General features: G+C 39.5%; 1 protein-coding gene across 8 annotated transcripts in view; it reads right to left on the bottom strand.

The window, feature by feature from the left end:
- LOC131067952 (uncharacterized) overlaps positions 1-13,259 on the bottom strand; it is a 217,358-nt gene extending 204,099 nt beyond the window's left edge. For 4 of the 8 annotated variants that reach the window (XM_059207460.1, XM_059207459.1, XM_059207461.1 and 1 more), the window contains exon 1: positions 12,413-13,258. In XM_059207460.1, coding sequence (XP_059063443.1) covers positions 12,413-12,739 — 327 coding nt within the window. In that variant the 5' untranslated portion in view covers positions 12,740-13,258. Of the gene's footprint in view, positions 1-12,412 lie in introns of all 8 variants that reach the window. The other 4 variants (XM_059207457.1, XM_059207458.1, XM_059207455.1 and 1 more) reach the window with 4 other exon arrangements.
- Between the last annotated feature and the right edge of the window lie 1,652 nt (positions 13,260-14,911).

The following is a 14,911-nucleotide window of genomic DNA, read 5'->3' as shown; positions in this document are numbered from 1 at the left end:
AATACTCCTTTTTATATACCATTAAATTCTGGAAATGTAAGCCATATATATATATATATATATATATATATATATATATATTACGAAAATGAATATAGTAAACTAGTAAACATTGCAAGCAATTTTAATATGAAATCACGTCATTTGGATTTTATGGGTATCAAGCGGCGTGCAGGCTAGTGGAGGCGGTTATAGTAACCGCCAGGGAAGTTGTACCCTCCACTTCCCCTGCGGTCACTGTCACGGCAGTGGCCGCAGGGTAGTGGAGGGGACCACAAGGTCCCCTCATCACTGCGGGCCTGCTTCCGCAAACCCGCAGTGGTGATGGGACCCATGGGTCCGCAGGGGAAGTGGAGGGTACCACAAGGTCCCCTCATCACTGCGGGCCTGCTTCCGCAAACCCGAAGTGGTGATGGGACCCATGGGTCCCACTCCCACTTGCCCCCTTTCCTTTTTTTCAAAAAAATGCCACTACAAATTTAATTCGTGGCAATTTGTACATTGTTAACTTTTTTTTATTTTAGTTTAATAAAATTTTAACTTAGGTAATTTCGAAATGTAATTATTTTAGCAATTTTCTAAATTGTAAATTAAATTTTATAATTGTCCTTGGTAAAATTTATAATGATTATTTTATTTTAAACAATTCTCTAATTGTAGATCAAATTGTGTTAAATTTTATAATTGGAATTTTATAAAAACTACTTAAATTCGTTGGGTCACTTAGTTGGCATTTTTAAAAGCAATTAATGTATATTAATATGATTTGAATCAAATGTCGAAACCAATCGCTATTTTGGAACCTATGACCATAATTAATTATTCCGTGATGGGAATCATGCATTGCTTAATCTTACACGCAAGTTACACTATTCTTGTATCATGCAATTTCTTATACATTAATTACATTTATTGACGTTTTCGTCTCCATGCAAGTTACACGATTAATTATTAATATGCAAGTTTCATAATTGTCATTATTATGCAAGTTATATTTCAAGTTTTGAATAATAAATAATTTTAGTTATGGTTTTTATTCCGCAAAATTCATCAAGTGGTTATTTCAATTAATTAAGTTTCGCAATGTTTGAATTTTGCATGTTCAAGTCATAATCGTTTTCAAGCATGATGTTTTCATAAGTTTCTTAGTTAAGAAAACTAATAAAGGAAGTTGGAAAATCAAAACCTAGCAACGTTCGGTATATACAGTGCCTCTGGGTCACACTTACAGGTAATGTCGTCGTGTTGAACTACTGCACTTAACGCCTAATAAAGTTGCATCAACGACGACTGTGGCATCGTCCCTATAAATCGTCAGGGAGTAATAAGGGACACTTGGAAGTTAAATTCCAAGGGGCGGGTAATCCCCCTTGGATCGATAATTTAATAAGATAATTCTAAAATGATCTTTCATCCGCCGAGTTAAACCATAGTGAACTCCTATAGGGATGATGAGTGAAATGCTCTTATGAAATTGATTTAATCTCGAAGAATTGTTGTCGATTGACAATTGACCAAGGATGACGCTTATGATAAGAATTAGGATCTAGTTGTTTTAGGCCACAAGCAATAGGCCATCTTGAGCCTTTGCTTAAGCGCTACCACCGTGGGTAGCAACCGCAGAGAAACTGTCTGGGACATTGACCCTAGAAAGGGTTGCATACCCACTAATCAGTTTACACCACCGTGGGTAGCAACCGCAGAGAAACTGTTTGGGACATTGACCCTAGAAAGGGTTGCATTCCCACTAATCAGTTTACACCAAACCATAGAGTAGAAAATAGAACTACATATTTTATGCCTTGATCCTGTGCCGAAACGGGTATGTAGGCAGTCTTGGGACGGAGTTGTCCCTAGTACTCAGGCGTTCGTGGGTGGGGTCTAGGCTTGGTATAGAAGGATTGAATAGAATCCTAATTTGAAAGATAAGTATAATAAAAAGGAAAAAGTAATTCAATGCATACTCGGAAGGAATCCCGTATGGATTCGCTTGACTTCCCGAGGCTTTAAGCCAAATTCTGAGGCGGAATTCAAGCTTGTATTATGTTATTTAATTACTCCTAAGGACGGCGACCTCGGTGCACTTCTATTAGAAGAGTGTAGTACTTAGTGAGTGGCTCAGGGTCCGAATGGTCTCTATGAGTCTAAGTCTCTGGCCAGAGCACCTCCTATCCCGATTGGATAGATGCCTACCCCGTATGGGTAGATGCCTATCTCGTATTGGATAGATGAAATCTTATGTCCCGTATGGACCGATGCCTAACCCGTATGGTTAGATGCTCATCCCGGATGGATGAATGCCTAATCCAAATGGATGGATACCCAGAGTATGCAATTGAATCAAACACAATGATTAAATTTAAAAAAAAAAAAAACAGAATGGTCAATTTTGTTGGGTTTATGGTGGGTTCTTACACTACTTTCAAATCTGCTGTATATATCTGCTGCATTCATTCATATGTTTGCTGCCCTAAGGCTGCTCTAATTCTTGCTGCTTTTAAGATTTTCTCTGCTTATATCAGCTAGAATATTTTATTCCCTTTTTCCTGCCTTTAACTCTATCGCACATACTTTTTCTTGCCTTTAACTCTCTCGCACATACCCTTTCTTATACTCAGAAATCTTCCTTTAACAATCTTCTATAATATCTTCATATGAATTCACTAAAACTACCTTAAATATAAATCTTCAATGCTCTGCATATTTTCTGTTCTAGGTCTGCTATTAATGGGACTGATATATCCTTTTGTTGGCAACAATGCAGCAAACTGAGAGGGGGGTGAATCAGTTTGCACACAAATTCTACACAACTTAAACTAAAATTCAGATCTGATTATTAGCAATGAAAACATAAACCATCACCACATCAATAACACACACAACACCAAGATTTTTGACGTGGAGAACCCAGTTAAGGGAAAAACCACAGTGGGAACCTACCCACAATGAGATAATACCCTGTTAGGAGTAAATGTAAATATTACAATGGGGAATGCACATACATTCAAGCACACTGCCTAGAGCTCACTCCTCAAATCACAAGAAGGGCTACAACCCTAATGAAGACTCACTATCTTACAAAGATCAGACAACAAACTGGATTACATGAACTGATGAAATAGCATCTCCCAATGCCTAATTACAGTTGCGGTTAAGCGCAGATACTCAAACTCTACTCTTTCCACTTCTTCACACTCTTTCGCACTTCTCCTCTGCTACTGAAAGGTCAATTCCATGTTCGCACATGCAGATACATCTCAAAAATGAATATTACATATATTTATACAAATCATCAACCTATATTTCAGGGTCGGCTAAACCCTCAACACAAATTACAAAATAATAACCTTACACGCTACAACGACACATGCAAACCAAAACAATGTCAGCTAAGACATGGTCTGGACCTTAACCGCAACCAAGAAACACTGCCAAGAATTATGCCTCGATCATCCGCAACACACTACAATCACCAAGAATGTCGCATAACACAAAGAACACCACTGGATCAAGAAAATGATCAATAATGCACACAACGATCAATGCAGACCATCAACAAGAATAGGACTGTCATGTCCCCTTTCTAGAGTGGACATCAGAGACGGAGGAGTTGGCCTATCATTGGAGTCTCGTAGGCTAGCAGAGGTTGATTAAGACTCATTCAGTGCATATAGTGACTGGATTTTGGCTTTACAGGCAGTTTGGAGCAGTTCCTAGATTTTAGGGGATATCCCTAAATTTTAGGAGGTCATGACACTTGTCAGTCGTGAGGTTATTCATGACCTTTTAGATGGTTTCAGTTTCAGGAGATTTGGGTGTGTTTCCTAGTTTCTAGGAGCATCCCTAGATTTTAGGGATGAGACTGCCAGTTGATCCATGATTTCCGACATCAGTCACAGACAGGTGACAGGTTCAGTTTCAGGCTTTTGGTGTATTTCGAGCTTTCTGTAGCTATTTGGGTTATATTTTTAATATATTTAAATATTTCCTAAGTTAGCGTTTTAATATTTTAAATAAGGCTATGTCTATAGTCATTTCGGAGTAATAAGGGGTTTTTGGCTTCATCTGGATTCGTATGCCCATGTGTTATAGCTCGTTGGAAAGGTCTTGAACTTTTCTAAATGATTTTCACTTGCCAGGGTCCTTTTGGCTCTTGGAGTTATTTTATATTGAAAAAGTGGTGTTTTTTCTATACTTAGGCGCCCAATATTGGGAAATATGACTTTATATTAAAGCGCACTTTTCATATATCTTTGGGGTTCAATTTGGAAGGAAAAAGATATAAGGAGAAGGAAACGTAATTTCACATTATCTTTTACATATTGAAAACTTGTTTGGTGCGATATTGCTCTAGTAGAGCAATTCTTCAATCTGGGACACAAACCCCATGATTGGTACTGGCTGGGACGTAGCCCTCAGCTATTGATTGGCAGTGGATACTTTTGGCATTGGCATTATTGGTCAGAGAGTATGCACTATTCCTTGTGGAGATTCAGATTGCTTGGTGAGGGTTTCAGCAGGGTGGTTGAATTTCCCAGCTGGGGCGTGATTGTTTCAGCTTGATGCCACCATTACAGCAGGTACACTTTACGCTGGAAGTGGCGAAGACTTTCATTCAGCAATAGTTGGTATTCTTGGTTTGTGTTCATCATCTATCCTTCAGTTGGTGCCATTATTGGATGTAAGCACATCCCCAGTGCATAGGGAATAATCTGGATATTATAGATCAGAAATCTGCCTGGTACGATTTGTATCAATTCTGATTTAATTGAATGTTCTTACTTGTTTCAGTTTCTTTCCTTATTTGCTGTTCTTTATTCATTACTTGCTTATATATTCAAAAAAATACAAAAAGAAACCAAACATTCTGCAACTTCTCTCTATTTTGTAAGACCATCAGCAAAATCACAGAAAAAAATATAGTTTATTATTTTAAAAATTACAGCGGATCAGCAAGGGGATCCATCAGGGATCTTTCAGTGGTATCAGAGCCTACATCCTACCAGCCTGTAGGGTTTATGAAAAATTGTCTCATCTGGGTACTGGATAAAAGATTTTGATAATTCATTTCAGCATCTAGGTACTGGATTAAAGGTTTTGATAATTCATTTCGGCATCTGGGTAGTTGATAAAAAGTTTTGATAATTCATTCCAGCATCTGGGTATTTGATAAAAGGTTTTGATAATTCATATCAGCAACTGGGTAGTTGTCAGCCTACACATTTATGCTTACAGTTGACAGTTGGTAAGACAATACGTTGGCCAAAGTCCCAAAATTGTTGAGAACAAACTTTATTTCGACCTCCGGGATCCGTTGGGATATCAGTTTAGTTACAGGTAAATACCATGGCTAGAACTAAAATTGGGCACTCAAAAGTTTCATCTTCTCCAACACGTAAAAGTAGGATGCCTCCTGCCAAGATATTTAACGATACAATTATGAGCAGCTATCATCAGTATTGTTCTCTTCCTAAGATGATACGTGAGCACCTTTCCTTCACACAATTTATGGGTGTACCCGGAGCAGACGAAGATAACTTGGTAGCTACAAGTTCAGATCAGTGGCAAAGAAGGAAAGAGGAATCAAGGGTGCAAGAATCAAGAATGGACAGAGAACTTTCATTTAGGGGTAATATACCTCTACATAAGAATGTTTTGGAGCCCTCGAGTTCTGATGAGTGGGACAAGAATTTATGTGATAGTTTTGTTAGACATGTGGATTCAACTCAAGGAGACATTAGGACAGCTTTGGAAAATGAATTGTCCTCACCTTCCGTGCAGGGGATTTCCCAAGAGGCAACTCATTTAGAGGTTAGCAATTCTGATTTTCATGACAGCAGTGAGGTACCTTTGCATAAGCTTGAGGTATCAATGTCTACACTTGTACAAGATGGTGCCAATGGGCTGTCACATGAAGGTATTCAAAATTCGGGTACCAATGATGCTTTGAATGTTGAGGACTCATATCATGATGATTCTGATTTTATAGATCAGACCTTAGAATCCAGCCCAGTATGTTCTCTTAGTAGCACTGGACCCCAGGATCGTGAGCCAGTGGGTTGTGTGGACACATGGGATGCAGAAGAGAGTGATGACAGTGCATTTTCAGCAGTATCATCATTGACGGATGTGGTGTTCTCAGAGGCACAGAGCAGCAGTACTTTGGATGAGGTTGTATCCATGGCCGAGTGCATACACGATGTTGACTACAAAGAGGTACAGGATACAGATACAACTTCTTTTCACAATGTAGATTTTAAGTTTGTACAGTTACAGGAGAGCCAACATTCTCAGACTCCTCATCACCTGATTGGACAACTCAAGGTTGATGACAGGAGTATAGACACAGTTATTGAGCATTTCAATGTCACTCGCCAATTGTTGGCTACACATAGTTGGAGCACCCTCATGATTGATGAGCAGGGCAGCAGTGATTTTTCCTTACCAGAGTTTCATGCTCTTTATGGAGCCATTGGGATACTGAAGCATGAGTATTTACAGTTAGTGGCTGACCGAGATTATCTCCTTCAGAGGGATTTTATTAGTTATGGTGCTTTGTTGAGGGAAGAGGAGGAAGTTGATATCCTCTCTCAAGAGCTTGAGGCGACTGTTGTTGCATGGGAGGATACCCAATTGTCCCTTCAGGAAGCAAACTCCAAATTGGAGGAGCTTTCTGATAGATTGAGAGTGGCACAGACATCATCAACGACAGATACAGTATAGTGTTCTACTATGACACTGCGAGATTCACCAGAGAGTTGTGATTTAACTCACGATATTATTCCATCATTGTTTTCACAGGCGACTTGCAGTTTGTCAGCTGGTCGGGAGTATGATACTCCTGTTGACTTGTTTCCTTCTCTGGAAAGCAAATCTTCTTTTACACCTCTTACAACTGACGAGGGAAACCAGTATGTTTCACCGCAGAGCCACAGTGCTCAGTTGAGGTGTATTTTGGATTTTGGATCTCAGACATATGAGTTGTCCTCGGATTCATGGTTTGAGAGCAGTGGGACTGATGATGAGTTTGATGGACAAGATTATGACACAGAGCCATTGAGTGAGCCTACGAGAGTCCATTTAGATTACCTCGCGAGGAGTGCAATTCATTTCTCTTTTAGTCTGATTGTAGATGATTGGATGGCTCGCAGATGTGAGTTGGTTCGGGACTTATACTATTTGTGTTGCGATAGTGCTCTCCCATCTTCAGAGGATAGAGTTATTGATTGCAGGCACCTGATCCAGCAGTTTGGGATGGATTGTTTGCGGGATCAGCAAACAATCAACTGTTATGATGAGCAGCGACCGTCAGAGTTTTTCATCTCCTTGACACGGAGACTTCATCCAGGATCATGGGGGAAGGATGATGCATGGATTAGCAGGTGTGTTGTTGTGGATGGTTATCACAGGTGTGAGAGTTTCACAGTGGTTGTAGAGAGACACGGTATCAAGGATGCCTCTTACTATCATTGTCTCTTCATGACAGATGGATGTGGATTTAGTTCTATTTGGGATCCAAGTGTTGATTCATTTGATACAGCATCTTATAGGGATTTTAGTATGTTGCTCCAGATATTAAGATTATATGGCACTTATATCAGAGGAGAGCAGCAGGAGCAGTTTATGTCCTACAGGTGGTTTGTGTGGGATCATGGTATAGACATGTGTAGTACCTTTCTTTCGTGGATCCTACATGGGTTGCTTCACTTCAGATGTATAGATGTAGTCGCGGGTGTACAGTGGTTGTTGACACTTGGACGGTATGTTCGGAATTTCACGAGGACGGAGCTGGAGTTTACCCACTATCCATCTCAGTTTATCGAGCAGAGTGGGAGGACAGTTGATCCACAAGTTGATTGTCATAAGATAGCTGACGTGGATGAGTTATGTGATGTTACTCCTAGTGAGTACTTTGAGCCAATTGATGTGGCAGTTTCACCTGATTCTCTAGACACGGTGATTGTTTCATTGCTAGTTGGTGATTACATATTTTTAGATGCCAGCCTGGACAGTGATGATTTTAGTCAGTATTATATATTGTCTAGTGAGTTGGCATTAGATCTTCCGGCACATCAGCAGCAGTGTGTGGCAGTTGTGTGTCACTTGTGTCAGATGGAGTCAGATCACAGAGGGTCTTCCATGGATTGGCATTCATTGGATATTATGACGGATGTTATGCATGTTGGTGATCACAGACACACTAGTGATCTTGGCATTTATGGATATTTGATCTATGGAGGTGATATAGTTTTCCATTGCTCACTTGAGATATTCAGCCGGAGCTATGCTTCACTCTGGGACCCAGGCAGTGTTGATTTGACAGCACAGGTGCTTCAGCGTTTTGAGGAACCATTCCAGCCCGGGGGTATTGCATGTTCTTTATATCAGAGATGAGCAACAATTACATGCAATGATTTGTTTACGTCTTATTTGGGATGGTGGAGGATTGGTGTTTCAGTTGCTTGTGGGCAAGCAACTCCGAGAGGGGAGGATTGTCATGTCCCCTTTCTAGAGTGGACATCAGAGATGGAGGAGTTGGCCTATCATTGGAGTCTCATAGGCTAGCAGAGGTTGATTGGGACTCATTCAGTGCATATAGTGACTGGATTTTGGCTTTACAGGCAGTTTGGAGCCAGTTTGGAGCAGTTCCTCGATTTTAGGGGATATCCCTAAATTTTAGGAGGTCATGATAGTTGCCAGTCGTGAGGTTATTCATGACCTTTCAGATGGTTTCAGTTTCAGGAGATTTGGGTGTGTTTCCTAGTTTCTAGAAGCATCCCTAGATTTTAGGGATGAGACTGCCAGTTGATCCATGATTTCCGACACCAATCACAGACAGGTGACAGGTTCAGTTTCAGGCTTTTGGTGTGTTTCGAGCTTTCTGTAGCTATTTGGGTTATATTTTTAATATATTTAAATATTTCCTAAGTTAGCGTTTTAATATTTTAAATAAGGCTATGTCTATAGCCATTTCGGAGTAATAAGGGGTTTTTGGCTTCATCTGGATTCGTATGCCCATTTGTTATAGCTCGTTGGAAAGGTCTTGAACTTTTCTAAATGATTTTCACTTGCCAGGGTCCTTTTGGCTCTTGGAGTTATTTTATATTGAAAAAGTGGTGTTTTTTCTATACTTGGGCGCCCAATATTGGGAAATATGACTTTATATTAAAGCGCACTTTTCATATATCTTTAGGGTTCGATTTGGAAGGAAAGAGATATAAGGAGAAGGAAACCTAATTTCTCATTATCTTTTACATATTGAAAACTTGTTTGGTGCGATATTGCTCTAGTAGAGCAATTCTTCAATCTGGGACGCAAACCCCATGATTGGTACTGGCTGGGACGTAGCCCTCAATGATTGATTGGCAGTGGATACTTTTGGCATTGGCATTATTGGTTAGAGTGTATGCGCTATTCCTTGTGGAGATTCAGATTGCTTGGTGAGGGTTTCAACAGGGTGGTTGAATTTCCCAGCTGGGGCGTGATTGTTTCAGCTTGATGCCACCATTACAACAGGTACACTTTACGTTGGAAGTGGCGAAGACTTTCATTAAGCCAAAGCTGGTGTTCTTGGTTTGTGTTCATCATCTACCCTTCAGTTGGCACCATTATTGGATGTAAGCACATCCCCAGTGCGTAGGGAATAATCTGGATATTATAAATCAGAAATCTGCCTAATACGATTTGTATCAATTCTGATTTAATTGAATGTTCTTACTCGTTTCAGCTTCTTTCCTTATTTGTTGTTCTTTATTCATTACTTGCTTATATATTCAAAAAAATACAAAAAGAAACCAAACATTCTGTAACTTCTCTCTATTCTGTAAGACCATCAGCAAAATCACAAGAAAATATATAGTTTATTATTTTAAAAATTACAGCAGATCAGCAAGGGGATCCATCAGGGATCTTTCAAGGACCCGATCTAGAAACATCCACAAGCAACGTGAATCGCACCAGAAACAACCGCAAAATCACCACTTACTAGAATCTCCATCATCAATATACCGAACCTCAAGAACACACGTTGAACTAACTGATAAACTGAAAGATTCACTTGCGGACTTCCAAATCACGAACCATCTGCATTGAGGACACATATGAACATCCCAAACACTCTGTCAAATCCGCAAACCAAGATAATGCAATTCCGGAGCAATGTGAACCACAAATCAGAATACTTAATAACACGAACAACTGAATAACCAACCATAATACCGGACCTCATAACTCGATCAAATCAACATGCCGATCACTAAAACTTCTATTGAATCAACTAAACATGCATATCTCAAAACCCATTAAATCACAACAGCTCAACTGCAACACACTGACCAAACCAACTCATTTAATCTGACTGCAACACTAAAATACACAAAAGAATATGTTGACATCAATGACAACACATCATTCCAGCAAACTCCTCAACAATATCCAACACCTTTAACCTCCCACTTTATCTTCTATTTATATCACGCATATGTCTCTTTACCCAAGAGACATGATCTTTCACAAAGGAAACACCTATTCTCAACGAAGAACTTTTTAAAAGGTCAGACTCGTAAAGAAATATTTAATTATAAGTTATTTAACCTTTCTCAAAGTGCAGTGACTTTTCGAGGGCGGGGGAGTCTGCCTCTTCAACAAATTAGCTTATTATTATTATTTTAATTTAATTTACCTTACAATGAGTCAGCCATGATAAATAAGGAAGTTGGCCATAATAATTAAGGGAGTCGGCCACATATTTCTTTAAACTCTATGGCAGGGCATGACAAATTATATGACTGCAGACAGCTGTACAAGACCATACAATTATTAAACAAGCGTATACAGGTGTAGAATAAGCAGAAGCATGATTGCATAAAACTGTAAAGTGAAATCATGCATATGTCAAATGGGGGCATACAGTTGTAAGAAATGTGTATTGCCATTAAACTTTCATTTGTCATTTTGTAGCCTTCAGACCTTTTGTCATAATGAAAACATTGAACCCCCCACACCCCCGCTTCCCTCCCTGCCCGACTGCCATCCCTGAAATGCAGCCCACTGTCCCCTGCCATTCCTATCCCCAAAACGCCATGGAACATAGGTGTTGAACAATATTGCCTAATAATTTCCCATTGTATCATACAAGACATTGCAGAGCAGATAACCATGAGCTAAAGGACTTTATCCCCTAACAGTTGCAGGAGAATACATTTTGATGTCAGCATGTGGATCATTCTACTCAAAAACGTAAATCCATGCCAAAAGACTAAACTGGGATCTTTTGCATGAACTTACTTTCATTTGATTTTATTGGAGCCACCCTTTTTCCGTGTTTAAGATTGTCTTGTAGAGCTTGCGTGGACAGACAAATCCACTGAGGGAAATGAACGAGAATCATTTTAATTATAAATGTATATTTATGTGAAAAGACGAAATGCAGCCTTCTGCAAGGCATTTACCTCCATTTGATTTTATCGTAATCTCTCTCAAATGAAGGTTTTTACCTTGCCACTACAGAACATGCCAATATAGGTTTAGAAGCTTGGATCATTTTACTTGTGAATTCTCCACACCAAAAGATCAATCCATGTCTTCAACACACTTATTTTCATTTTATTTTACGTGATCTCACTCAAGGAGAGATTGAGGCTTGCTTGACAACATCTCAAAAGACACAACCATAAGACCTCCCACTGGCTCTACTGCCTAGATACTGACCCCCCATGTTCTATTTCTCTCAGAATATAGACTGTCCTTTCAAATGGCTTACATAGAACAACTCAGAGAACAAAATGTGTGCATATCCAAGTTACTTTATTCAAAAATGCTCATTAAATTACGTGTTTTATCTTAAGAGGAGGCTTTAAGCTCAGATAGAGAAATTCATAAATTATTTTTTTTAAATCTCGAGTATATGAAACAGAATGTCAAACAATATATGCAAGTATTTAAGCAAAAATCATAAATGCAAGTGCATATCAGTGATCCTTTCCTCCAAACTAGCAGCAAATTTCTACATTTTCATTTTTTTCCCTAAAAAAGTGTTCACGTTTTTAATCCAATAAGTAACCTCGCTCATCGGAAGGGTTACTTATTTCTGCATTCTTGACTTGACGTTTCCACATACCTAACTCGCCGGCGCATCATCGGGGAAATTGATTTCATTTTCCTATTATTCTTGATGTTTTGTTTTCAGCGAGCTACTCACTCATCATCAACGAAACTAGTTTTGGTGGTAAATTTGGGATTCCATTGTTTATAGACTTCCGATAAATCAAATTTCTCTGTTTACAAACTTCAATAAATTTTACTTTACATTATCTTTTAAAGTCGTAGACATCATGGCATGTAAATTTCAACATTTTCTTTTCTTGAGATTTCCTTTCACACCAAAATTTTGCCATGTACTAATAATTCTTACCGGAATTTCGCTCGCACCGCTGTCACGCTCCAAATTAAGCCGCTCTGCAGTGCCACCAGGCTCCCGCAGCTCTGAAAAATCCCGCATTTCATCCGACGACACTCGATCACTTTCAGAAGCACCAAATTTTCCAACATCTGCAAGATTTCGCGGAACTCGATATTCCGACTGATGGCAAATTTCCCAGGGTTTGACATGGTACAAAGCCGCTGGCATCTTGGCGGCCTCCAGCCACATGCGTAAGCATCTTAATTCCTTTGATAATGGATTGTAAGCCGCTTCTTCTTCTGCTCTGCACTCTTCTCGCAAACAATCTGTGAACCCCATTGTTTGTTTCTATGGAGCTCAAACCCTAGACCATAACTAAAATTCACTTTTCCTGACCGACTTAACTTAGAGATAAATGTCCATCATCATAACTGTCGCTTCCTTTCAGGTAACTGCTATTCGTTTCACTATCCTTTTTGACTGCGGCTTTCCAGATTTTTATACTAAAAGAGAGAGATAACTGCAACTGTATTCGCTGTTTCCATTTTGAACTGCCTTCGGAATTTCAAAAAGAATAATTGCAGTGAGATGAAGATTAACGATCTGGTTTTGCAGAACGAGAAGAGATTTGAGCGTCCTCGGCTCTCATCCATTGTATATCTGATCTGGAGCAACTGTCTTGACCATCTACCAGAGCATCAAATTCAAATTTTTAACAGCTGCTCGACAATAAGCACGCGGGGATTGTAAATATGAGGAGTCTAAAGTTAGTTCATGGGCGGTCTGGAATTAGAAGCAATTTTAAAATTCTGGAGTTCTGAAAAATGTGACTTGTTTTTATAACCTTGGCTTTAGCATTTTGCTTGTTTCTGCTAGGGGAGAGGAGCCAATACGTATGCGGGGTCCAAAATGTAATATAGTTTGTGTGTTGTCTCACCCCACAATTAACCACCTAACCTGTCAAAACATGTGTTGTTCAATCCAAATAATACATGAAATTAACTCGATAAACATTCACATACAAACATAACATGTTTTAGAGTCTAACTGTATCCATTATATTTAAAATATAAATCATTCAGTTCCACATTGAAATATTCAAACAAGTACAACCGTCACAAGAAAGTCGTGTTTGTCCATGTACACATTCCTACGTGCCACAAAGTGGCCCGAAATAACCAAAATTAAGTGTCTTTAATAAAACCGTAAAGGAGGAAAAATTGATAGCTTTACAGACTTCGACACCAACATAACAAACATGTCCACAAAATTGATATTGCCACCCATGCACACGTGGACCCATACGCAACCCATAATATAGCACCTAACCAAATGTTTAGGTCCACATGTGCGCCATGAAACGTTATGTCCTTGACATAGTTGCCAACCCTCCGTCCCATTTGTACTGCGCGAACCATCACCTTCAGCAATCTTCAACGCGCATTTACTGGTCCTGTCACAAAATCTCCCACCTGCAACGACGGTAGCAAGCATGTAAGGCCACCATATTCCATTCAAAAACAACCAAATCAGGCTTAAATGAATTGCTTCTGCAAATTCAATGGACATTCAAATTTCAAATTGAAACAGTACATTAAAAGGGGGAAACCACAAAAGGTTTGTATAAAAAGAAAAGTCTCGGCATGGCAAGCATCGAAGACGAGCAAACAGGCACACCAACAAAGGAGCTTCAACAAAAGCACACGGGTATTATTCATGTTACCCTACATTTTCACAGTCCTTTACTATCACTTTTTGCCCATACATATATAGATTTTGTTTGAACTATTCTGATTAGTTTTAAATTTATAACAAATACAAAGCTTACCAAATAATCATCCAAAAAACCTTTAATTCTTCTTTATCCACGACTATCACATACGCTTAGTTGACAGGGGTGGTGTATAATCTTCATCATCTTTTGAACCCCCATCTCCCTCCAAACTTTCACCTCTCTCCACACTTTCACCTTCCCCTCCCTCTACACCTTCACCTTCACCTTCAACTCCCTCTGCACTTGCACCTCCCTCTGCACCCTTTCCATGGCCATCCTCTTTCTCGTGCAAAAATATCTTCAACATTGTCCACCCCAAGGTCGCTTCTGCCCTCCTTGTCGGTCGGTCCTCCCCAACTTTTCATCTGATAAAGGGGATGATGGTAGTAACTCCACCTTTGTTTTCCCTCTTCTGAGTATCAATCCCAATACCTAGAATTGCAGTGAGGAGCAAATTGTCCAGCCCATCAAGCCATTCATCCCCCACGCATGCCTTCATCAACCACCGTACCTTGTCTGCACTCTTCCCAAACTGCAACGCCCGTGCAGCCACCATGCTAACGATATCCACATTCATGCAATACCGGTGACGTCTTTGCATGAAGCAATCCCCAAGAAATAGCTTCAAATATCTCATAAATCTTTCATCACTGTACTTGAAAATGGATTTCAACCTTTTATCAGATACCTTTCCAACAAAAGCCAGTTGTTGCTTCTCTGTGTAAATGGTGAATGTG

The sequence above is a fragment of the Cryptomeria japonica genome, chromosome 6 (assembly GCF_030272615.1).
Source record: "Cryptomeria japonica chromosome 6, Sugi_1.0, whole genome shotgun sequence".
Taxonomy (NCBI): Eukaryota; Viridiplantae; Streptophyta; class Pinopsida; order Cupressales; family Cupressaceae; genus Cryptomeria; species Cryptomeria japonica.
The sequence above is the reverse complement of the archived record's forward strand: the minus strand, read 5'-3'. Positions and strand labels throughout refer to the sequence as shown.